The sequence below is a fragment of the Dendropsophus ebraccatus genome, chromosome 1 (assembly GCF_027789765.1).
Source record: "Dendropsophus ebraccatus isolate aDenEbr1 chromosome 1, aDenEbr1.pat, whole genome shotgun sequence".
Lineage (NCBI taxonomy): Eukaryota > Metazoa > Chordata > Amphibia > Anura > Hylidae > Dendropsophus > Dendropsophus ebraccatus.
Genome location: NC_091454.1, coordinates 1,340,952 through 1,367,927, shown reverse-complemented (window position 1 = coordinate 1,367,927; position 26,976 = coordinate 1,340,952). Strand labels below are relative to the sequence as shown.

At 57.6% G+C, this 26,976-nt stretch overlaps 1 protein-coding gene across 5 annotated transcripts in view; it reads right to left on the bottom strand.

Annotated features, from left to right (window-relative positions):
• The window catches only part of PLEKHA5 (pleckstrin homology domain containing A5), a 110,596-nt gene that overhangs the window by 56,503 nt on the left and 27,117 nt on the right, over positions 1-26,976 (bottom strand). For all 5 annotated transcript variants that reach the window (XM_069963656.1, XM_069963630.1, XM_069963635.1 and 2 more), the window contains exons 4-5: positions 1,993-2,076; positions 1,710-1,815 (exon numbers count right to left, since the gene is read on the bottom strand). In XM_069963656.1, the coding sequence (XP_069819757.1) occupies positions 1,710-1,815; positions 1,993-2,076 (190 nt within the window). The remainder of the gene's footprint in view (positions 1-1,709; positions 1,816-1,992; positions 2,077-26,976) is intronic.

The window sequence follows — 26,976 nt, the reverse complement described above, 5'->3', positions numbered from 1 at the left end:
GGGGCAGGCGGACACACTCCTCCCCGGCCAGGAGGATGGGGGCAGGCGGACACACTCCTCCCCGGCCAGGAGGATGGGGGCAGGCGGACACACTCCTCCCCGGCCAGGAGGATGGGGGCAGGCGGACACACTCCTCCCCGGCCAGGAGGATGGGGGCAGGCGGACACACTCCTCCCCGGCCAGGAGGATGGGGGCAGGCGGACACACTCCTCCCCGGCCAGGAGGATGGGGGCAGGCGGACACACTCCTCCCCGGCCAGGAGGATGGGGGCAGGCGGACACACTCCTCCCCGGCCAGGAGGATGGGGGCAGGCGGACACACTCCTCCCCGGCCAGGAGGATGGGGGCAGGCGGACACACTCCTCCCCGGCCAGGAGGATGGGGGCAGGCGGACACACTCCTCCCCGGCCAGGAGGATGGGGGCAGGCGGACACACTCCTCCCCGGCCAGGAGGATGGGGGCAGGCGGACACACTCCTCCCCGGCCAGGAGGATGGGGGCAGGCGGACACACTCCTCCCCGGCCAGGAGGATGGGGGCAGGCGGACACACTCCTCCCCGGCCAGGAGGATGGGGGCAGGCGGACACACTCCTCCCCGGCCAGGAGGATGGGGGCAGGCGGACACACTCCTCCCCGGCCAGGAGGATGGGGGCAGGCGGACACACTCCTCCCCGGCCAGGAGGATGGGGGCAGGCGGACACACTCCTCCCCGGCCAGGAGGATGGGGGCAGGCGGACACACTCCTCCCCGGCCAGGAGAATGGGGGCAGGCAGACACACTCCTCCCCAGCGAAGAGGATGGGAGCAGGCGGGCACTCCTCCCCGGCCAGGAGGATGGGGGCAGGCGGGCACTCCTCCCCAGTGAGGAGGATGGGGGCAGGCGGGCACTCCTCCCCGGTCAGGAGGATGGGGGCAGGCGGGCACTTCGCCTGGCCAGGAGAATGATTTGGGAGGGAGGGGGACGAGATGAACACTAAGGGCCCTATTCCACCGGACGATTATAGTTTGCATAATCGTTAACGATCTCAAACGACTGCTATTGCGAAAGACCTGAAAACGTTCACTCATTTCCATGAAACGATAATCGTTAATTATGATCTTAATTGCGATAATTTTTTCTTCGCTATTTATTCGCTATTGCGTTCATATCTATTGCGAACGACCGAAAGATGTCTTATTCAATGCAAACGTTTTGCGAACAATCAACCATAAAAATAGGTCCAGGTCTTATAAAGCGATCAACGATTTCTCGTTCTGTCGTTAATCGTTAACTGCATTTCAACCAAACGATTATCGTTTAGATTGAAACGATTTAACGATAATCTGAACGATAATCGTCCGGTGGAATAGGGCCCTTATCCTTGTCAGGTGTTTGGAGAGGAGGCATGGAGAAGGCCAGGGTGGGGAAGGGGACACTTACAGTGGACCAAGGGATGGGAGGTGGCCACTCATCCTGGACAGGGGGCTTGTGGGAGTAGTTGCTGGCAGTGTTGCAGGTGGAGCTGGGTGGTGTAGGAGGGGGGGGGGGAAGGCTAAGATGAACACTTACCCTTATCAGGTGTTTGGAGAGGAAGCAAGGATAAGGACTGGGTAGGGAAACTCACCCTAGACAGAAGGCCAGGGTGGGGGAGGGACACTTACAGTGGACCGGGGGATGGGAGGTGGACACTCACCCTTGACAGAAGGCCAGGGTGGGGGAGGGGGACACTCACCCTGGACAGGGGGCTTGTGGGAGTAGTTGCTGGCACAGTGTTGCAGGTGGAGCTGTCGCTGGCTGTTCGGTCCTTTGTCTCCTGAGACGTCATGGCCGCCGTGTGCCTGAAAGAAATGACAGATTTATCGTAAGCCTGCAGCTCCCCATCATCTCCTATAGGTGACAGACAGGGTGGTGAGTGTTGAAACACACAGTAACCAATTCCTGTATTACACTTGTCATGAATGGAAGATGGCGGACCACCCACCATGTATCCTGGGAACTAAAGTTTTAACACTCACTGGTCGTTCACAATGAAGATGCAATTGTCCTGGGAGGGCTGGCCGCTCACCGGGTGCTTACACGTCACCTTCCGCTCATTGTGGCTGCAAAAGAAAAAAAAAAAAACACAAAAAACACATGTAAGTAGAGGAGGCGGGGCCAGGCCAACCACTGGCGAGGAGGCGGGGCCAGGCTAACATTGGTGAGGAATAGGAGGCGGAGCCAGGTCAACACCAGCAAAGCAGAATAGGAGGCAGGGCCAGGCCAACCACCGGAAAGGAAGAAGAGGCTGGGCCAAGCAAGGAGAATTAGGAGGCAGGGCCAGGCCAACCACCAGCCAGGGGAAGAGAAGGTGGGGCCAAGACAACCATCGACCAGGGGGAAGAGAAGGCGAGCCAGGCCAACCATCATCCAAGAGGAATGGGAAGCAGGGACAGACCAATCCCCATCCAGGAGGAAGAAGAGGTGGTGGGGCACAGGCTAACCACTGTCGGGGAGAAGGAGGCGGTGGCTGACAAACCGCCAGCCTAGAGGAAGAGGAGGTGAGCCTGGTCTACGATCAGCAAAGAGATGTCACAGGCCAACCACCGGCAAGGAGGAAAAGACGGGGCCAGGCCAACCACCGGCAAGGAGGAAAAGACGGGGCCAGGCCAACCACTGGCAAGGAGGAAAAGACGGGGCCAGGCCAACCACCGGCAAGGAGGAGAAGATGGGGCCATGCCAACCACCTTGAAGGGGGAGAAGATGGGGCAAGGCCAAACACGGGTATGGAGAAGTCAACGGGGCAGGGCAAGTCACTGGCAAGGTGGAAGAAGTGGGGCCAGGACAATGGCTGGGAAGAAGGAGAAGACGAGGCCAGGTCAAGCACCGGCCAGGAGGAAGAGGTGGGGCCAGGCCAACCGCTGGCAAGGAGGAGGAGACGGGGCCAGGCCAGCCACAGTCAAGGAGAAGGAAGGGACAAGGCCAACCACCATCAAGAAAAAGAAGACGGAGCCAGGCCAACCACCTTGAAGGAGGAGAAGATGGGGTAAGGCCAACCATGGGCAAGGAGAAGACGACGGGGCAGGGCCAGACACCGGCCAGGAGGAAGAGGTGGGGCAAGGCAAACCGCTGGCAAGGAGGAGAACCCTGGGCCAGGCCAACCACCGATAAGGAGGAGAAAACAGGGCCAGGCCAACCACAGAAGCGGGTGGCCACTTATCCTCAGGAGCTGTACTCACTATTCTGCTGTTACATCATGCACAGTTACACTACACAGTAGAGATATATGCTGATCATGGATCTACTAGAGCAGTGTTTTTCAACTAGTGTGCCATGACACATGGTCTGGTGTGCCGCGGGCGCCGTCCCCCTCACCTACTGGCCCGGACGTGCTCCTCCATTCAGGGGAGACTGGGAGCGTGGTGCGCAGCGCACCACGCTCCCGGTCTCCCCTGATTGGAGGAGCACGTCCGGGCCAGTAGGTGAGGGGGACGGCGCCCGCGGCGAGCATCTCAGAGAAGGTGAGCAGGAATGGGGGAGAAACGGGAGAAAAGCAGGGGGGGAGACAAACATGGGGATGGGGGAAGAGAAACATGGGGATGGGGGGAGAGAAGCAGGGGGGAGAGAAACATGGGGATGGGGGAGAGAAACATGGGGATGGGGGAGAAACGGGAGAGAAGCAGGGGGGAGAGAAACATATGGATGGGGGAGAAGCAGGGGGGAGAGAAACCTGGGGATGGGGGAGAAGCAGGGGGGAGAGAAAACCTGGGGATGGGGGAGAGAAAACCTGGGGATGGGGGAGAAGCAGGGGGGAGAGAAACCTGGGGATGGGGGAGAGAAAACCTGGGGATGGGGGAGAGAAAACCTGGGGATGGGGGAGAGAAAACCTGGGGATGGGGGAGAGAAAACCTGGGGATGGGGGACAGAAAACCTGGGGATGGGGGACAGAAAACCTGGGAATGGGGGAGAGAAAACCTGGGGATGGGGGAGAGAAGCAGGGGGGTGGGGGAGAAAACCTGGGGATGGGGGAGAGAAAACCTGGGGATGGGGGAGAGAAGCAGGGGGGAGAGAAACCATGGGGGTGGGGGAGAGAAGCAGGGGGGTGGGGGAGAAAACCTGGGGATGGGGGAGAGAAAACCTGGGGATGGGGGACAGAAAACCTGGGGATGGGGGACAGAAAACCTGGGAATGGGGGAGAGAAAACCTGGGGATGGGGGAGAGAAGCAGGGGGGGTGGGGGAGAAAACCTGGGGATGGGGGAGAGAAAACCTGGGGATGGGGGAGAGAAGCAGGGGGGAGAGAAACCATGGGGGTGGGGGAGAGAAGCAGGGGGGTGGGGGAGAAAACATGGGGATGGGGGAGAGAAACCTGGGGATGGGGGACTGAAAACCTGGGGATGGGGGAGAGAAAACCTGGGGATGGGGGAGAGAAACCTGGGGATGGGGGACAGAAAACCTGGGGATGGGGGAGAGAAAACCTGGGAATGGGGGAGAGAAAACCTGGGGATGGGGGAGAGAAGCAGGGGGGAGAGAAACCTGGGGATGGGGGAGAGAAAACCTGGGGATGGGGGAGAGAAAACCTGGGGATGGGGGAGAGAAAACCTGGGGATGGGGGAGAGAAAACCTGGGGATGGGGGAGAGAAGCAGGGGGGTGGGGGAGAGAAAACCTGGGGATGGGGGAGAGAAAACCTGGGGATGGGGGAGAGAAGCAGGGGGGAGAGAAACCTGGGGATGGGGGAGAGAAAACCTGGGGATGGGGGAGAGAAGCAGGGGGGAGAGAAACCTGGGGATGGGGGAGAGAAAACCTGGGGATAGGGGACAGAAAACCTGGGGATGGGGGAGAGAAGCAGGGGGGTGGGGGAGAGAAAACCTGGGGATGGGGGAGAGAAACCTGGGGATGGGGGACTGAAAACCTGGGGATGGGGGACAGAAAACCTGGGGATGGGGGAGAGAAGCAGGGGGGAGAGAAACCTGGGGATGGGGGAGAGAAAACCTGGGGATGGGGGAGAGAAAACCTGGGGATGGGGGAGAGAAAACCTGGGAATGGGGGAGAGAAAACCTGGGGATGGGGGAGAGAAGCAGGGGGGTGGGGGAGAGAAAACCTGGGGATGGGGGAGAGAAGCAGGGGGGAGAGAAACCTGGGGATGGGGGAGAGAAGCAGGGGGGAGAGAAACCATGGGGGTGGGGGAGAGAAAACATGGGGATGGGGGAGAGAAACCTGGGGATGGGGGAGAGAAAACCTGGGGATGGGGGAGAGAAACCTGGGGATGGGGGAGAGAAGCAGGGGGGAGAGAAACCATGGGGGTGGGGGAGAGAAGCAGGGGGGTGGGGGAGAAAACATGGGGATGGGGGAGAGAAAACATGGGGATGGGGGAGAGAAAACCTGGGGATGGGGGAGAGAAACCTGGGGATGGGGGAGAAGCAGGGGGGTGGGGGAGAAAACATGGGGATGGGGGAGAGAAACCTGGGGATGGGGGAGAGAAACCTGGGGATGGGGGAGAGAAGCAGGGGGATGGGGGAGAGAAAACATGGGGATGGGGTAGAGAAAACATGGGGATGGGGTAGAGAAAACATGGGGATGGGGTAGAGAAAACATGGGGATGGGGTAGAGAAACCTGGGGATGGGGGAGAGAAGCAGGGGGATGGGGGAGAGAAGCAGGGGGATGGGGGAGAGAAAACATGGGGATGGGGTAGAGAAAACATGGGGATGGGGTAGAGAAAACATGGGGATGGGGGAGAGAAAACATGGGGATGGGGGAGAGAAAACATGGGGATGGGGGAGAGAAACATGGGGATGGGGTAGAGAAAACATGGGGATGGGGGAGAGAAACAGCGGAGAGTAGAAGCAGGGGGGAGAAGTATGGGAGAATAAGTATGGGGGAGAGAAGCAGGGGGGAGAGAAACATGGGGATGGGGGAGAGAAACAGCGGAGAGTAGAAGCAGGGGGAGAGAAGTTTGGTGGAGAGAAGCAGGGGGGAGAAGTATGGGAGAATAAGTATGGGGGAGAGAAGCAGGGGATAATGTAATACTCTTCTATTTTAGTGTGTGGCTGCGCACACTATCTCAGCAGTGATGGAGAAGTATTTGAGAATGGAAAAGGCAAATGCCGAACAGGACCCTGGACACAATTCTAACCCAGATGAAGGCCCTAGTATGAGAGGTCAACTAAAGAAAAAAGACAAGACTGTGAGCTCAAGGCAATACAGTGAAAGCGATCTTTCATTTGGATTTACTTTCAGTGGGGATGCGACAGCACCAACACCACTGTGCTTGGTGTATGGTGAGAAGCTATCCAATAGCGCCATGGTGCCAAGCAAGCTTAAAGTGACCCTGTCGCCCCCATTGTGCATTCTGACATCTCTACACAGGTGTAAAAGGGTAAATTTAGTATTTTTCATACCTTATTTCATATCATACGTCATGGTGCTTGTTCAAGTAAAAAGTCATCTTTTATCAGCTGCAGATTGTATTAAGTGCAGATAGAGTTAAGTGGGTGGAGCCTCGCGGCATTAGAAAAATCAACAGGAGGGGTAATATTCCAGGTCACATCGGAATATCTTGATACAAGTGGGCTTACATGGGTAAAGTGCACAGGTGTCTGTAGTGATGGAGCCGCAGCCATGGTCGGGCGCATCAAAGGCTTTGTAAGTAGGGTTAAAGAAAGAAACCCAGATGTTCTTGTTACCCACTGTTTCTTGCACCGTGAGGCCCTCGTTGCAAAGACCTTACCAGCAGATCTAGCTCCTGTGTTGGATGAAGTTGTGCGCATAGTGAACTTTGTGAAGACGCGACCTTTGAGATGTCGCTTATTTGCGTCTTTGTGTACAGAAATGGGAGCGGAACATAAAATCTTATTGTTCCACACGGAGGTCAGGTGGCTGTCACCGAGCAAAGTGCTGGACCGTGTGTATGAGTTGCGAGAGGAACTTAAAATATTTCTGACAAACGAGAGGTCCGATTATTCAAAGCTGCGTGCAAGTGACGAGTGGTGTGCAAGTGACGAGTGGTGTGCAAGTGACGAGTGGTGTGCAAGTGACGAGTGGTGTGCAAGTGACGAGTGGTGTGCAAGTGACGAGTGGTGTGCAAGTGACGAGTGGTGTGCAAGTGACGAGTGGTGTGCAAGTGACGAGTGGTGTGCAAGTGACGAGTGGTGTGCAAGTGACGAGTGGTGTGCAAGTGACGAGTGGTGTGCAAGTGACGAGTGGTGTGCAAGTGACGAGTGGTGTGCAAGTGACGAGTGGTGTGCAAGTGACGAGTGGTGTGCAAAGCGACGAGTGGTGTGCAAAGCGACGAGTGGTGTGCAAAGCGACGAGTGGTGTGCAAGTGACGAGTGGTGTGCAAAGCGACGAGTGGTGTGCAAAGCGACGAGTGGTGTGCAAGTGACGAGTGGTGTGCAAAGCGACGAGTGGTGTGCAAAGCTGACTGCAAGGCCGAAATGAAAACCTGCTTACAAGCACTGATAAAATGAACGGATTCCGTTTAAAGGTGCAGCTCTGGCAGCCACATGTGCAGGGTAGCAACCTTCAGATGTTCCCGCTCACCGAGAAACTGCATGATGACTGTCGGTTGGTTGGTGGTGTGCCCCGGGATTTTTTAAGTATAAAGTGTGCGCCGCGGCTCAAAAAAGGTTGAAAATCACTGTACTAGAGAAACTAAGGACATAGGAACCCTCATCATTTCTATGCTGGTGGTAGCACATGGGGGAGATGGGACAGCAGTGTATACAGTGGGGTCAGCAGGGGGCGCTGGCGTGGCCCCACCGTATACAGTGAGGTCAGCAGGGGGCACTGGTGTGACCGCACCGTGTACAGCAGGGTTAGAGAAACCAAAGAAACTCTTCATCTCCAGCTGCAACTGGAAAAATGTGAGATACCCAGCGCGGCGGGGGTCGCCCAGCTCTCCCAGCGCGGCGGGGGTCGCCCAGCTCTCCCAGCGCGGCGGGGGTCGCCCAGCTCTCCCAGCGCGGCGGGGGTCGCCCAGCTCTCCCAGCGCGGCGGGGGTCGCCCAGCTCTCCCAGCGCGGCGGGGGTCGCCCAGCTCTCCCAGCGCGGCGGGGGTCGCCCAGCTCTCCCAGCTCGGCGGGGGTCGCCCAGCTCTCCCAGCGCGGCGGGGGTCGTACTTGTGTGACCTCATGAATGATGCAGATGATGGCAGCAGCCGCTCTCTCTACATTACTGTTACACTGATCGCTGCCACTAACAGGACGGCATGCTGCTCCGGAGGGACGAGGGAATGAGGAGAGAATATCAATCATCACAGACCAGCTGCCACACAGCATTATGGGAAAGGCTGCGCCACACATCAAAGATAGCGAGGGGGGCTCTCTAATACCCCCCCCCCCCCCAGGGCACCACAGTGGGGGGGGGGGGGCGCTCTCCAATACCCCCCCCCCCCCGGGCACCACAGCGAGAGGGACACTCTCCAATACCCACAACCCACCCCCACCCGCCCCCGGGCATCATAGCAAGAGGGGGCGCTCTCCCATACCCCCGGGCAGCACAGAGAGGAGGGGGCGCTCTCCCATACCCCCGGGCAGCACAGAGAGGAGGGAGGGCGATCTCCCATACCCCCGGGCACCACAGAGAGGAGGGGGCGCTCTCCCATACCCCCGGGCACCACAGAGAGGAGGGGGGCACTCTTCCATACCTCCGGGCAGCACAGAGAGGAGGGGGCGCTCTCCCATACCTCCGGGCAGCACAGAAAGGAGGGGGCGCTCTCCCATACCTCCGGGCAGCACAGAGAGGTGGGGGGCACTCTCCCATACCCCCGGGCACCACAGAGAGGTGGGGGGCACTCTCCCATACCCCCGGGCACCACAGAGAGGAGGGGGGCACTCTCCCATACCTCCGGGCAGCACAGAGAGGAGGGGGCGCTCTCCCATACCCCCGGGCAGCACAGAGAGGAGGGAGGGCGATCTCCCATACCCCCGGGCAGCACAGACAGGAGGGGGCGCTCTTCCATACCTCCGGGCAGCACAGAGAGGAGGGGGCGCTCTCCCATACCCCCGGGCACCACAGAGAGGTGGGGGGCACTCTCCCATACCCCCGGGCACCACAGAGAGGTGGGGGGCACTCTCCCATACCCCCGGGCACCACAGAGAGGAGGGGGGCACTCTCCCATACCCCCGGGCACCACAGAGAGGAGGGGGCGCTCTCCCATACCCCCGGGCACCACAGAGAGGAGGGGGGCGCTCTCCCATACCCCCGGGCACCACAGAGAGGAGGGGGGCGCTCTCCCATACCCCCGGGCACCACAGAGAGGAGGGGGGCGCTCTCCCATACCCCCGGGCACCACAGAGAGGAGGGGGGCGCTCTCCCATACCCCCGGGCACCACAGAGAGGAGGGGGGCACTCTTCCATACCCCCGGGCACCACAGAGAGGAGGGGGCGCTCTCCCATACCCCCGGGCACCACAGAGAGGAGGGGGGCGCTCTCCCATACCCCCGGGCACCACAGAGAGGAGGGGGGCGCTCTCCCATACCCCCGGGCACCACAGAGAGGAGGGGGGCGCTCTCCCATACCCCCGGGCACCACAGAGAGGAGGGGGGCGCTCTCCCATACCCCCGGGCACCACAGAGAGGAGGGGGGCACTCTTCCATACCCCCGGGCACCACAGAGAGGAGGGGGCGCTCTCCCATACCCCCGGGCAGCACAGAGAGGAGGGGGCGCTCTCTCATATCTTAGGAAACTACATACCTACAATTCACTAAACAGGAGAGGACCCCGAGTGTGAGGAGCCACAGAGACCCCCAACCTCCCCCTCCTCACATTACACAGGAGGAGAGGACCCAGAGCGTGAGGAGCCGCAAAGACCCCCAACCTCCCCCTCCTCACATTACACAGGAGGAGGGGACCCCAGTGTGTACACTATATGTAACAGTGCCCAGTATACCGCACTGCGGGGAGCCGTATACACAGTGGTAGCCGACTCCTGACCTCTGTACACATGACATGGAGGTCGGCTCGAGCACACAGCACGAGGAGCAGCTGACTGCAGCCCGGGGCTCCTGACCCATTATATATATATATATATATATTATAAAGCCTCCCTGATCAGCAGTCATGTGACATGCACCCCCTAATATATAACGAGGAGTATAATCATCAATTATACCCGCCCCGGCTGTATAGTAATGTAAAGGCGTGGCCCCCCTACGAGAACACAAAGCAGCCCGGGGTGCGAGGGATCAGGGTGACGAGGTGGGGGCAGCAATACACGGCCATATCCAGGCAGCCATTGAAGAGTTGACATAGATAGGCAACGCCAACCATTGGCAGCCCCGCCATCCCCAGCAACAACGAGAAAAAGCAGAACCGCCATGGATTACAGCATGGGGTGCCCGGGAACTACAGGGGTGTGCGGGGTGCCCCCCATACTCTGTCACCACACATGATCCCTGGGCAGTATAAGACCCCAGCTCACCAGTAAACATTTGGTCGGCCCCAAATCTTGTACCGGTGGGAAAGAGTTAAAGGTGCAGCCGGCGCTTGTATGAAAAACAGCATCTGCTGAGGACGTGATGTGTGGGAGCGAAGAGCTTAGCGTGTGACATCACTGCATAATCACTGTGCCCCCCCATACTGTGCCACCATACTGCTGAGAGTGTGACACCACCGCGTATCACTGCATAATCACTGTGCCCCCTATACTGTCCCCCACAGCAGCAGTGCACACCCCTATACTGATCCCTGGCAGCAGCAGCAGTGCACACCCCCTATACTGTCCCCCACAGCAGCAGTGCACACCCCCTATACTGTACCCCAGCGGCAGTGCACACCACCTATACTGTCCCCTGGCAGCAGCAGCAGTGCACACCCCCTATACTGTACCCCAGCGGCAGTGCACACCACCTATACTGTCCCCTGGCGGCAGCAGCAGTGCACACCCCCTATACTGTCCCCCACAGCAGCAGTGCACACCCCCTATACTGTACCCCAGCGGCAGTGCACACCACCTATACTGTCCCCTGGCGGCAGCAGCAGTGCACACCCCCTATACTGTCCCCCGGCGGCAGCAGCAATGCACACCACCTATACTGTCCCCCGGCGGCAGCAGCAGCAGCACACACCCCCTATACTGCCCCCCACAGCAGCGCACACCCCCTATACTGCCCCCCACAGCAGCGCACACCCCCTATACTGCCCCCCACAGCAGCGCACACCCCCTATACTGCCCCCCAGCGGCAGCAGCAGCACAAACCCCATATACTGTCCCCCGGTGGTGGCAGCAGCAGTGCACACCCCCTATACTGCTCCCTAGCGGCAGCAGTGCACACCCCCTATACTGTCCCCCACAGCAGCAGTGCACACCCCCTATACTGCTCCCTAGCGGCAGCAGTGCATACCCCCTATACTGTCCCCCACAGCAGCAGTGCACACCCCCTATACTGTCCCCCACAGCAGCAGTGCACACCCCCTATACTGCTCCCTAGCGGCAGCAGTGCATACCCCCTATACTGTCCCCCACAGCAGCAGTGCACACCCCCTATACTGTCCCCCACAGCAGCAGTGCACACCCCCTATACTGCTCCCTAGCGGCAGCAGTGCATACCCCCTATACTGTCCCCCACAGCAGCAGTGCACACCCCCTATACTGCTCCCTAGCGGCAGCAGTGCATACCCCCTATACTGTCCCCTACAGCAGCAGTGCATACCCCCTATACTGTCCCCTACAGCAGCAGTGCATACCCCCTATACTGTCCCCCACAGCAGCAGTGCACACCCCCTATACTGTCCCCCACAGCAGCAGTGCACACCCCCTATACTGTCCCCCACAGCAGCAGTGCATACCCCCTATACTGTCCCCCACAGCAGCAGTGCACACCCCCTATACTGTCCCCTACAGCAGCAGTGCACACCCCCTATACTGCTCCCTAGCGGCAGCAGTGCATACCCCCTATACTGTCCCCCACAGCAGCAGTGCATACCCCCTATACTGTCCCCTACAGCAGCAGTGCATACCCACTATACTGCTCCCTAGTGGCAGCAGTGCACACCCCCTATACTGTCCCCCACAGCAGCAGTGCACACCCCCTATACTGTCCCCCACAGCAGCAGTGCACACCCCCTATACTGTCCCCCACAGCAGCAGTGCATACCCCCTATACTGTCCCCCACAGCAGCAGTGCACACCCCCTATACTGCTCCCTAGCGGCAGCAGCAGGGAAAAATTTTTGGAAAAAAATGTACCAACCCAAAAAATCTTTAAGAAATGTAGAATTGAATTTTGATATGAATTTTACAAGTTTTGCTTATGAATATACATTATGGGCAACATTCTAATAGGACACTGGCCGTATTAGATAAGGGTGGTCGGGGAATATATCAGTAATAGGACACTGGCCCTATTAGATAAGGGTGGTCGGGGAATATATCAGTAATAGGATATTGGCCGTATTAGATAAGGGTGGTCGGGGAATATATCAGTAATAGGACACTGGCCCTATTACATAAGGGTGGTCGGGGAATATATCAGTAATAGGACACTGGCCCTATTACATAAGGGTGGTCGGGGATATATCAGTAATAGGACACTGGCCCTATTACATAAGGGTGGTCGGGGATATATATCAGTAATAGGACACTGGCCCTATTACATAAGGGTGGTCGGGGAATATATCAGTAATAGGACACTGGCCCTATTAGATAAGGGTGGTCGGGGAATATATCAGTAATAGGACACTGGCCCTATTAGATAAGGGTGGTCGGGGAATATATCAGTAATAGGACACTGGCCCTATTACATAAGGGTGGTCGGGGAATATATCAGTAATAGGACACTGGGCCTACTACATAAGGGTGGTCGGGGAATATATCAGTAATAGGACACTGGGCCTACTACATAAGGGTGGTCGGGGAATATATCAGTAATAGGACACTGGCCCTATTACATAAGGGTGGTCGGGGATATATCAGTAATAGGACACTGGCCCTATTATATAAGGGTGGTCAGGGAATATATCAGTAATAGGACACTGGCCCTATTACATAAGGGTGGTCGGGGAATATATCAGTAATAGGACACTGGCCCTATTATATAAGGGTGGTCAGGGAATATATCAGTAATAGGACACTGGCCCTATTACATGAGGGTGGTCGGGGAATATATCAGTAATAGGACACTGGCCCTATTACATGAGGGTGGTCGGGAATATATCAGTAATAGGACACTGGCCCTATTACATAAGGGTGGTCGGGGAATATATCAGTAATAGGACACTGGCCCTATTACATAAGGGTGGTCGGGAATATATCAGTAATAGGACTATTGGCCGTATTACATAAGGGTGGTCAGGGAATATATCAGTAATAGGACACTGGCCCTATTACATAAGGGTGGTCGGGGAATATATCAGTAATAGGACACTGGCCCTATTATATAAGGGTGGTCAGGGAATATATCAGTAATAGGACACTGGCCCTATTACATGAGGGTGGTCGGGGAATATATCAGTAATAGGACACTGGCCCTATTACATAAGGGTGGTCGGGAATATATCAGTAATAGGACACTGGCCCTATTACATAAGGGTGGTCGGGAATATATCAGTAATAGGACACTGGCCCTATTACATAAGGGTGGTCAGGAATATATCAGTAATAGGACACTGGCCCTATTACATAAGGGTGGTCGGGGAATATATCAGTAATAGGACACTGGCCCTATTACATAAGGGTGGTCGGGGATATATATCAGTAATAGGACACTGGCCCTATTACATAAGGGTGGTCGGGGAATATATCAGTAATAGGACACTGGCCCTATTAGATAAGGGTGGTCGGGGATCTATCAGTAATAGGACACTGGCCCTATTACATAAGGGTGGTCGGGAATATATCAGTAATAGGACACTGGCCCTATTACATAAGGGTGGTCGGGGAATATATCAGTAATAGGACACTAGCCCTATTACATAAGGGTGGTCGGGAATATATCAGTAATAGGACACTGGCCCTATTACATAAGGGTGGTCGGGGATATATCAGTAATAGGACACTGGCCCTATTACATAAGGGTGGTCGGGGATATATCAGTAATAGGACACTGGCCCTATTACATAAGGGTGGTCGGGGGATATATCAGTAATAGTACACTGGCCCTATTACATAAGGGTGGTCGGGAATATATCAGTAATAGGACACTGGCCCTATTACATAAGGGTGGTCGGGGAATATATCAGTAATAGGACACTGGCCCTATTACATAAGGGTGGTCGGGGATATATCAGTAATAGGACACTGGCCCTATTACATAAGGGTGGTCGGGGAATATATCAGTAATAGGACACTGGCCCTATTAGATAAGGGTGGTCGGGGAATATATCAGTAATAGGACACTGGGTGGTCGGGGAATATATCAGTAATAGGACACTGGGTGGTCGGGGAGAGGCTGTCAGTCACTATTTGGCAGTTTGCTTCTGAGCTGGAAGAGTCCATTGTGTGGGGGGAGATCTGTGCTGGTCTCTTCCTGGATGCTGGATGACTGTATATGAGCAGCAGTGTAATATGGAGATATCCTGTGTAATATAGAGGAGGAGGAGGAGGAGACATAAGTAGTGTAGCTGTAACCTCTGTCTTCAGTGCGGGGTTTTCTCTCTGGGAGAAGATTGTGTGTTTTTCTTCACTGTTCTATGGCAGCAGCTGTGTGTGTGTGTGCTATGGCTGCAGTAGGCTGTGTGGTTGTGTGTGCGTGCTATTGCGTGACCCCTCTCTATATCACTCTGTGTGACCCCGCTCTATATCACTCTGTGTGACCCCGCTCTATATCACTCTGTGTGACCCCGCTCTATATCACTCTGTGTGACCCCGCTCTATATCACTCTGTGTGACCCCGCTCTATATCACTCTGTGTGACCCCGCTCTATATCACTCTGTGTGACCCCGCTCTATATCACTCTGTGTGACCCCGCTCTATATCACTCTGTGTGACCCCGCTCTATATCACCCTGTGTGACCCCGCTCTATATCACTCTGTGTGACCCCGCTCTATATCACTCTGTGTGACCCCGCTCTATATCACTCTGTGTGACCCCGCTCTATATCACTCTGTGTGACCCCGCTCTATATCACTCTGTGTGACCCCGCTCTATATCACTCTGTGTGACCCCCCTCTATATCACTCTGTGTGACCCCGCTCTATATCACTCTGTGTGACCTCTCTCTATATCACTATGTGTGACCCCTCTCTATATCACTATGTGTGACCCCTCTATATCACTATGTGTGACCCCTCTCTATATCACTATGTGTGACCCCTCTCTATATCACTATGTGTGACCCCTCTATATCACTATGTGTGACCCCTCTCTATATCACTCTGTGTGACCCCGCTCTATATCACTATGTGTGACCCCGCTCTATATCACTCTGTGTGACCCCGCTCTATATCACTCTGTGTGACCTCTCTATATCACTATGTGTGACCCCTCTCTATATCACTATGTGTGACCTCTCTCTATATCACTATGTGTGACCTCTCTATATCACTATGTGTGACCCCTCTCTATATCACTATGTGTGACCTCTCTCTATATCACTATGTGTGACCCCTCTCTATATCACTATGTGTGACCCCTCTCTATATCACTCTGTGTGACCTCTCTATATCACTATGTGTGACCCCTCTCTATATCACTATGTGTGACCCCTCTCTATATCACTATGTGTGACCCCTCTATATCACTCTGTGTGACCCCTCTGTATATCACTATGTGTGACCTCTCTATATCACTCTGTGTGACCCCTCTGTATATCACTATGTGTGACCCCCCTCTATATCACTATGTGTGACCCCTCTCTATATCACTATGTGTGACCCCTCTCTATATCACTATGTGTGACCCCTCTCTATATCACTATGTGTGACCCCTCTCTATATCACTATGTGTGACCCCTCTCTATATCACTATGTGTGACCCCTCTCTATATCACTATGTGTGACCCCTCTCTATATCACTATGTGTGACCCCTCTCTATATCACTATGTGTGACCCCTCTCTATATCACTATGTGTGACCTCTCTCTATATCACTATGTGTGACCCCTCTCTATATCACTATGTGTGACCCCCTGTATATCACTATGTGTGACCCCTCTCTATATCACTATGTGTGACCCCTCTCTATATCACTATGTGTGACCCCCTGTATATCACTATGTGTGACCCCCTGTATATCACTATGGCTGACCTCTATATCACAGGGATCGGGCAGTGCTACCAGTGTTTCTTTTAGTATGGTGAATACTTAGTTAGAAACATAGAAGATGTCAGCAGGAAAAGCCCCCCTGCTCCATCTAGTCTAGTTCTGAGTTGTTCAGGACATGGAGGCTGGAGACTGGCTGCATCCACAGGAGAAAGTGCTTTATATCTTTCCTTATTCCCTCAGAAGTCGCCCCAGGATCATGTAGGACATTATGGAGAAGCTGCTGAGCCAGTGTGATAGATATCTCCCCTGGTATATGACCGGCCATTTATCAAGGAGCAGGAGTCCGAGTCGGGAGTCGGTCCTGATAAAATTCAGGCGTCTGAGTCGGAGCTGCGGCTTACAGACTCCACAGCCCTGGGTGGCAGCAGCAGTGCACACCCCCTATAATGACCGCCGGCAGCAGCAGCAGTGCACACCCCTATACTGTCCCCCAGCGGCAGCAGCAGTGCACACCCCCTATACTGTCCCCCGGCGGCAGCAGCAGTGCACACCCCCTATACTGTCCCCCGGCAGCACACACCCCCTATACTGCCCCCCACAGCAGTGCACACCCCCTATACTGTCCCCCGGCGGCAGCAGCAGTGCACACCCCCTATACTGTCCCCCGGCGGTACACACCCCCTATACTGTCCCCCGGCGGTACACACCCCCTATACTGCCCCCCACAGCAGTGCACACCCCCTATACTGCCCCCCACAGCAGTGCACACCCCCTATACTGCCCCCCACAGCAGTGCACACCCCCTATACTGCCCCCCACAGCAGTGCACACCCCCTATACTGCCCCCCACAGCAGTGCACACCCCCTATACTGCCCCCACAGCAGTGCACACCCCCTATACTGCCCCCACAGCAGTGCACACCCCCTATACTGCCCCCCACAGCAGTGCACACCCCTATACTGCCCCCCACAGCAGTGCACACCCCCTATACTGCCCCCCCACAGCAGTGCACACCCCCTATACTGCCCCCCACAGCAGTGCACACACCCTATACCGCCCCCCACAGCAGTGCACACCCCCTATACTGCCCCCCACAGCAGTGCACACCCCCTATACTGCCCCCAGGCGGCAGCAGCTGTGCACACCCCCTTATACTGCCCCCCCAGCAGCTGTGCACACCCCCTATACTGCCCCCCACAGCAGTGCACACCCCCTATACTGCCCCCCACAGCAGTGCACACCCCCTATACTGCCCCCAGGCGGCAGCAGCTGTGCACACCCCTTTATACTGCCCCCCCAGCAGCTGTGCACACCCCCTTATACTGCCCCCCCCAGCAGCTGTGCACACCCCCTTATACTGCCCCCCCCCAGCAGCTGTGCACACCCCCTTATACTGCCCCCCCCAGCAGCTGTGCACACCCCCTTATACTGCCCCCCCCAGCAGCTGTGCACACCCCCTTATACTGCCCCCCCCAGCAGCTGTGCACACCCCCTTATACTGCCCCCCCAGCAGCTGTGCACACCCCCTTATACTGCCCCCCCCAGCAGCTGTGCACACCCCCCTTATACTGCCCCCCCCAGAAGCTGTGCACACCCCCTTATACTGCCCCCCCCAGCAGCTGTGCACACCCCCTTATACTGCCCCCCCAGCAGCTGTGCACACCCCCTTATACTGCCCCCCCCAGCAGCTGTGCACACCCCCTACACTGCCCCCAGGCGGCAGCAGCTGTGCACACCCCCTTATACTGCCCCCCCCCCAGCAGCTGTGCACACCCCCTTATACTGCCCCCCCCAGCAGCTGTGCACACCCCCTTATACTGCCCCCAGGCGGCAGCAGCTGTGCACACCCCCTTATACTGCCCCCAGGCGGCAGCAGCTGTGCACACCCCCTTATACTGCCCCCCCCAGCAGCTGTGCACACCCCCTTATACTGCCCCCCCCAGCAGCTGTGCACACACCCTTATACTGCCCCCCCCAGCAGCTGTGCACACCCCCTTATACTGCCCCCCCCAGCAGCTGTGCACACCCCCTTATACTGCCCCCCCCAGCAGCTGTGCACACCCCCTTATACTGCCCCCCCCAGCAGCTGTGCACACCCCCTTATACTGCCCCCCCCAGCAGCTGTGCACACCCCCTTATACTGCCCCCCCCCCAGCAGCTGTGCACACCCCCTTATACTGCCCCCCCCAGCAGCTGTGCACACCCCCTTATACTGCCCCCAGGCGAGGGCAGCTGTGCACACCCCCTTATACTGCCCCCCCCAGCAGCTGTGCACACCCCCTTATCCGGCCCCCCCCCCGCAGCTGTGCACACCCCCTTATACTGCCCCCCCCAGCAGCTGTGCACACCCCCTACACTGCCCCCAGGCGGCAGCAGCTGTGCACACCCCCTTATACTGCCCCCCCCCAGCAGCTGTGCACACCCCCTTATACTGCCCCCCCCAGCAGCTGTGCACACCCCCTTATACTGCCCCCCCCAGAAGCTGTGCACACCCCCTTATACTGCCCCCCCCAGCAGCTGTGCACACCCCCTACACTGCCCCCCAGCGGCAGCAGCAGCGCACACCCCCTACACTGCCCCCCAGCGGCAGCAGCAGCAGCAGCGCACACCCCCTACACTGTACCTCGGCGGCAACAGCAGCGCACACCCCCTATACTGTCCCCCGGCGGCAGCAGCGCCACACACCCGCTATACTGTCCCCCACAGCAGCGCCACACACCCCCTATACTGTCCCCCACAGCAGCGCCACACACCCCCTATACTGTCCCCCACCCAGATGACACCAGAACTACTATACAGCAGCACCCGTCCAACCACCAGGCACAGCCCCTCCATACCTCTGGGCCACCCAGTACCCACAAAAACCCAGCGCCTGGCAGTCATCATCCCCGCACACAGCCCCCGTGCCCGGTCGGCATCATCCCCGCACACAGCCCCCGTGCCCAGTCGGCATCATCCCCGCACACAGCCCCCGTGCCCGGTCGGCATCATCCCCGCACACAGCCCCCGTGCCCGGTCGGCATCATCCCCGCACACAGCCCCCGTGCCCGGTCGGCATCATCCCCGCACACAGCCCCCGTGCCCGGTCGGAATCATCCCCGCACACAGCCCCCGTGCCCGGTCGGAATCATCCCCGCACACAGCCCCCGTGCCCGGTCGGAATCATCCCCGCACACAGCCCCCGTGCCCGGTCGGAATCATCCCCGCACACAGCCCCCGTGCCCGGTCGGCATCATCCCCGCACACAGCCCCCGTGCCCGGTCGGCATCATCCCCGCACACAGCCCCCGTGCCCGGTCGGCATCATCCCCGCACACAGCCCCTGTGCACACAGCCCAGGGTCGTCACTCACCAGACACGACAGGCGCCACAACATGAAGAAGCGGAGCGAGCAGAGAGCTGACTGACAGATCGAGCCGTGTGTGACGAGGATGTGAGAGGAGGCTGCAAACAGAGCATGCTCACTACACCCAGCTACATGTGATGTCTCCCCTCACAGCCAGAGCATGCTCACTACACCCAGCTACATGTGATGTCTCCCCTCACAGCCAGAGCATGCTCACTACACCCAGCTACATGTGATGTCTCCCCTCACAGCCAGAGCATGCTCACTACACCCAGCTACATGTGATGTCTCCCCTCACAGCCAGAGCATGCTCACTACACCCAGCTACATGTGATGTCTCCCCTTACAGCCAGAGCATGCTCACTACACCCACAGCTACATGTGATGTCTCCACTCACAGCCAGAGCATGCTCACTACACCCAGCTACATGTGATGTCTCTACTCACAGCAAGAGCATGCTCACTACACCCAGCTACATGTGATGTCCTGTATACAGGCCCCGCACTAGGAAGGCCCTCCCTACCTCTAGGACCGCAGGAAGCATGCCCATTGTGTGGGGGTGACAAGCACTCCCATCAGGCACGATGTGTCAGTCTCCACTGGGGATCCGGCATTCTATTCCTCACACAGGATAGCAGCGACTACAGATGATGACAACACTGACAGCCGCCTGTTCCCAGCATCCAGACCCCCCAGGGTTAATCCTCCGGAGGTGGGGGCACGGCCACACATCCCATCTATGATAGCGGCCCGCAGGACGGGAGGAGCAGACGTTGCCATACACCGGTCATGTGACACCCACCTAAAAACATCAGAGGATCGTGCAGCAGCAGTGGCGGGGGACTGGCACAACCACGGGGAAACTTCCGCAACCAGCGATGGAATGGTTGCCATGACTTCACCGAGCGGAGGGAGAGAACGTGCAAGAGGAGACGGACGCTATTTAAAGAGACAGCACCGTGTCCAGGGAAGGAGATAGGGGGGATATATATATATATATATCTATCGAGAGAGAGAGAGAAAGGAGGGGGGAGATCGATACACATAGATACATACATATCTATCTCTCTCTCTCAGGAGAAGGGCAGTAATCTCCCCCCCCCCCCCCCCATTCATATCAGCCAAAACACCGCACCGTCCTCATATATACAGTACAAGCCTTAATACATACCTAACAAGGATACATGGCTAGAGTGTAATACTGCAGAGCGTTATATCAGATATCAGTCACATATCAGTACTGGAGTGTTATATGAGGAGCGGCTGATATCAGTCACATAGGATGTAATAGGAGGTTATATCAGTACTGGAGCGTTATATGAGGAGCGGCTGATATCAGTCACATATGATGTAATAGGAGGATATATCAGTGCTGGAGCGTTATAAGAGGAGCGGCTGATATCAGTCACATAGGATGTAATAGGAGGATATATCAGTGCTGGAGCGTTATAAGAGGAGCGGCTGATATCAGTCACATATGATGTAATAGGAGGTTATGTCAGTACTGGAGCGTTATAAGAGGAGCGGCTGATATCAGTCACATAGGATGTAATAGGAGGTTATATCAGTACTGGAGCGTTATATGAGGAGCGGCTGATATCAGTCACATAGGATGTAATAGGAGGTTATATCAGTACTGGAGCGTTATATGAGGAGCGGCTGATATCAGTCACATATGATGTAATAGGAGGATATATCAGTGCTGGAGCGTTATAAGAGGAGCGGCTGATATCAGTCACATAGGATGTAATAGGAGGATATATCAGTGCTGGAGCGTTATAAGAGGAGCGGCTGATATCAGTCACATATGATGTAATAGGAGGTTATGTCAGTACTGGAGCGTTATAAGAGGAGCGGCTGATATCAGTCACATAGGATGTAATGTCTGGAGGATATATCAGTGATGGAGCGTTATAAGAGGAGCGGCTGATATCAGTCACATATGATGTAATAGGAGGTTATATCAGTGCTGGAGCGTTATAAGAGGAGCGGCTGATATCAGTCACATATGATGTAATAGGAGGATATATCAGTACTGGAGCGTTATAAGAGGAGCGGCTGATATCAGTCACATATGATGTAATAGGAGGATATATCAGTACTGGAGCGTTATAAGAGGAGCGGCTGATATCAGTCATATGGTGTAATAGGAGGTTATATCAGTACTGGAGCGTTATAAGGGGAGCGGCTGATATCAGTCACATATGATGTAATAGGAGGTTATATCAGTGCTGGAGCGTTATAAGAGGAGCGGCTGATATCAGTCACATATGATGTAATAGGAGAATATATCAGTACTGGAGCGTTATAAGAGGAGCGGCTGATATCAGTCATATATGATGTAATAGGAGGATATATCAGTACTGGAGTGTTATAAGAGGAGCGGCTGATATCAGTCATATATGATGTAATAGGAGGATATATCAGTACTGGAGCGTTATAAGGGGAGCGGCTGATATCAGTTGGGGGATCTGATGGCCTACTTTCTCCTCACACTTTGGTTGCATGCAGTATCGGCGCCCCCTGCTGGCTGTGATGGTTGCACAAAATGTGTATCTGCCTGTAAGTAGGTCAGACAGTACGTAGAAACAGGACCCCCCTGTACACAGCACTGTCACTAGGACCCCCCCCCCCCCGTACACAGCGCTGTCACTGGGACCCCCCCCCCGTACACAGCACTGTCACTAGGACTCCCCCCCCCCCCCTGTACACAGCACTGTCACTAGGACTCCCCCCCCCCCCCCCCGTACACAGCACTGTCACTAGGACCCCCCCCCTGTACACAGCACTGTCACTAGGACTCCCCCCCCCCCCCGTACACAGCACTGTCACTAGGACTCCCCCCTGTACACAGCACTGTCACTAGGACCCCCCCCGTACACAGCACTGTCACTAGGACTCCCCCCCTGTACACAGCACTGTCACTAGGACCCCGCCCCCCTGTACACAGCACTGTCACTAGGACCCCCCCCCTGTACACAGCACTGTCACTAGGACCCCCCCCCCCGTACACAGCACTGTCACTAGGATCCCCCCCCCCCGTACACAGCACTGTCACTAGGACCCCCCCCTGTACACAGCACTGTCACTAGGACCCCCCCCCCCCCGTACACAGCGCTGTCACTAGGACCCCCCCCCCCCGTACACAGCACTGTCACTAGGACTCACCCCCTGTACACAGCACTGTCACTAGGTCTCCCCCCCTGTACACAGCACTGTCACTAGGACTCACCCCCTGTACACAGCACTGTCACTAGGACCCCGCCCCCTGTACACAGCACTGTCACTAGGACCCCGCCCCCTGTACACAGCACTGTCACTAGGACCCCCCCTGTACACAGCACTGTCACTAGTTCCCCCCCCCTGTACACAGCACTGTCACTAGGATCCCCCCCCCGTACACAGCACTGTCACTAGGATCCCCCCCCCGTACACAGCACTGTCACTAGGACCCCCCCCCTGTACACAGCACTGTCACTAGGACCCCCCCCCCCCGTACACAGCGCTGTCACTAGGACCCCCCCCCCGGTACACAGCACTGTCACTAGGACTCCCCCCCTGTACACAGCACTGTCACTAGGACTCCCCCCCCCCCCCGTACACAGCACTGTCACTAGGACCCCGCCCCCCCTGTACACAGCACTGTCACTAGGACCCCCCCCCCTGTACACAGCACTGTCACTAGGATCCCCCCCCCCCGTACACAGCACTGTCACTAGGACTCCCCCCCCCCCCCCCGTACACAGCACTGTCACTAGGACTCCCCCCCTGTACACAGCACTGTCACTAGGACTCCCCCCCCCTGTACACAGCACTGTCACTAGGACACCCCCGTACACAGCACTGTCCACTAGGACCCCCCCCCCCCCGTACACAGCACTGTCACTAGGTCTCCCCCCCCTGTACACAGCACTGTCACTAGGACCCCCCCCCCCGTACACAGCACTGTCCCTAGGACCCCCCCCCCTGTACACAGCACTGTCACTAGGACTCCCCCCCCTGTACACAGCACTGTCACTAGGACTCCCCCCCCTGTACACAGCACTGTCACTAGGACACCCCCGTACACAGCACTGTCACTAGGACTCCCCCCCCGTACACAGCACTGTCACTAGGACCCCCCCCCCCTGTACACAGCACTGTCACTAGGACCCCCCCCTGTACACAGCACTGTCTCTAGGACTCCCCCCCCCCTGTACACAGCACTGTCACTAGGACTCCCCCCCCTGTACACAGCACTGTCACTAGGACCCCCCCCCCCCGTACACAGCACTGTCACTAGGTCTCCCCCCCTGTACACAGCACTGTCACTAGGACCCCGCCCCCCTGTACACAGCACTGTCACTAGGACCCCCCCCCCGTACACAGCACTGTCACTGGGGACCCCCCCCCCCCCCTGTACACAACACTGTCACTGGGACCCCCCCCCTGTACACAGCACTGTCACTGGGACCCCCCCCCCCCCCCGTACACAGCGCTGTCACTAGGACCCCCCCCCCCCCCTGTACACAGCACTGTCACTAGGACCCCCCCTGTACACAGCACTGTCACTAGGACCCCCCACCCTGTACACAGCACTGTCACTGGGACCCCCCCCCTGTACACAGCACTGTCACTAGGACACCCCCCCCCCCTGTACACAGCACTGTCACTAGGACACCCCCCCCCCCTGTACACAGCACTGTCACTAGGACTCCCCCCCCTGTACACAGACCTGTCCTATTGTAGAGATGGCACAGACCACTAGAGGGCACCATGAGACCACACACAGGGCAGTCACCTGGCACTTCCTGCCCATACACCTGCGTGGCCTGGGAATGAACCAGCAGGCTTGGGTGAGCGGAACTGTGCGGGGGTCACTGAGCGCTCTATCTGGATGGATTACACCGCCTATTAGCTGCGGAGGTCCTACAGGGACAATGGCGGATCCCGGCACCAGGTTACATCTCCTCCGACTACAACCAATCCTCTCCCCTCCACAGGATAAGTAACGTCTGGACCCCGAGTACTGACACCATCACAGCCTGCACCCGGACCCCGAGTACTGACACCATCACAGCCTGCACCCGGACCCCGAGTACTGACACCATCACAGCCCGGACCCAGAGTACTGACACCATCACAGCCTGCACCCGGACCCCGAGTACTGACACCATCACAGCCCGGACCCAGAGTACTGACACCATCACAGCCTGCACCCGGACCCCGAGTACTGACACCATCACAGCCTGCACCCGGACCCCGAGTACTGACACCATCACAGCCTGCACCCGGACCCCGAGTACTGACACCATCACAGCCTGCACCGAGGGGCCGGACCCCGAGTACTGACACCATCACAGCCTGCACCCGGACCCCGAGTACTGACACCATCACAGCCTGCACCGAGGGGCCGGACCCCGAGTACTGACACCATCACAGCCTGCACCGAGGGGCCGGACCCAGAGTACTGACACCATCACAGCCTGCACCGAGGGGCCGGACCCAGAGTACTGACACCATCACAGCCTGCACCGAGGGGCCGGACCCCGAGTACTGACACCATCACAGCCTGCACCCGGACCCAGAGTACTGACACCATCACAGCCTGCACCCGGACCCCGAGTACTGACACCATCACAGCCTGCACCCGGACCCAGAGTACTGACACCATCACAGCCTGCCCCCGAACCCCGAGTACTGACACCATCACAGCCTGCACCCGGACCCCGAGTACTGACACCATCACAGCCCGGACCCAGAGTACTGACACCATCACAGCCTGCACCCGGACCCCGAGTACTGACACCATCACAGCCTGCACCCGGACCCCGAGTACTGACACCATCACAGCCTGCACCGAGGGGCCGGACCCAGAGTACTGACACCATCACAGCCTGCACCGAGGGGCCGGACCCCGAGTACTGACACCATCACAGCCTGCACCCGGACCCCGAGTACTGACACCATCACAGCCCGGACCCAGAGTACTGACACCATCACAGCCTGCACCCGGACCCCGAGTACTGACACCATCACAGCCCGGACCCAGAGTACTGACACCATCACAGCCTGCACCCGGACCCCGAGTACTGACACCATCACAGCCTGCACCGAGGGGCCGGACCCCGAGTACTGACACCATCACAGCCTGCACCCGGACCCCGAGTACTGACACCATCACAGCCTGCACCCGGACCCCGAGTACTGACACCATCACAGCCTGCACCCGGACCCCGAGTACTGACACCATCACAGCCTGCACCGAGGGGCCGGACCCAGAGTACTGACACCATCACAGCCTGCACCCGGACCCCGAGTACTGACACCATCACAGCCCGGACCCCGAGTACTGACACCATCACAGCCTGCACCCGGACCCCGAGTACTGACACCATCACAGCCCGGACCCAGAGTACTGACACCATCACAGCCCGGACCCAGAGTACTGACACCATCACAGCCTGCACCCGGACCCCGAGTACTGACACCATCACAGCCTGCACCCGGACCCCGAGTACTGACACCATCACAGCCTGCACCCGGACCCCGAGTACTGACACCATCACAGCCTGCACCCGGACCCCGAGTACTGACACCATCACAGCCCGGACCCAGAGTACTGACACCATCACAGCCTGCACCGAGGGGCCGGACCCCGAGTACTGACACCATCACAGCCTGCACCCGGACCCCGAGTACTGACACCATCACAGCCTGCACCGAGGGGCCGGACCCCGAGTACTGACACCATCACAGCCTGCACCCGGACCCCGAGTACTGACACCATCACAGCCTGCACCCAGACCCCGAGTACTGACACCATCACAGCCTGCACCCGGACCCAGAGTACTGACACCATCACAGCCCGGACCCAGAGTACTGACACCATCACAGCCTGCACCCGGACCCAGAGTACTGACACCATCACAGCCTGCACCCGGACCCCGAGTACTGACACCATCACAGCCTGCACCCGGACCCCGAGTACTGACACCATCACAGCCCGGACCCAGAGTACTGACACCATCACAGCCTGCACCCGGACCCAGAGTACTGACACCATCACAGCCCGGACCCAGAGTACTGACACCATCACAGCCTGCACCCGGACCCAGAGTACTGACACCATCACAGCCTGCACCCGGACCCAGAGTACTGACACCATCACAGCCTGCACCGAGGGGCCGGACCCAGAGTACTGACACCATCACAGCCTGCACCCGGACCCCGAGTACTGACACCATCACAGCCCGGACCCCGAGTACTGACACCATCACAGCCTGCACCCGGACCCCGAGTACTGACACCATCACAGCCTGCACCCGGACCCCGAGTACTGACACCATCACAGCCTGCACCCGGACCCAGAGTACTGACACCATCACAGCCCGGACCCAGAGTACTGACACCATCACAGCCTGCACCCGGACCCCGAGTACTGACACCATCACAGCCCGGACCCAGAGTACTGACACCATCACAGCCTGCACCCGGACCCCGAGTACTGACACCATCACAGCCTGCACCCGGACCCCGAGTACTGACACCATCAC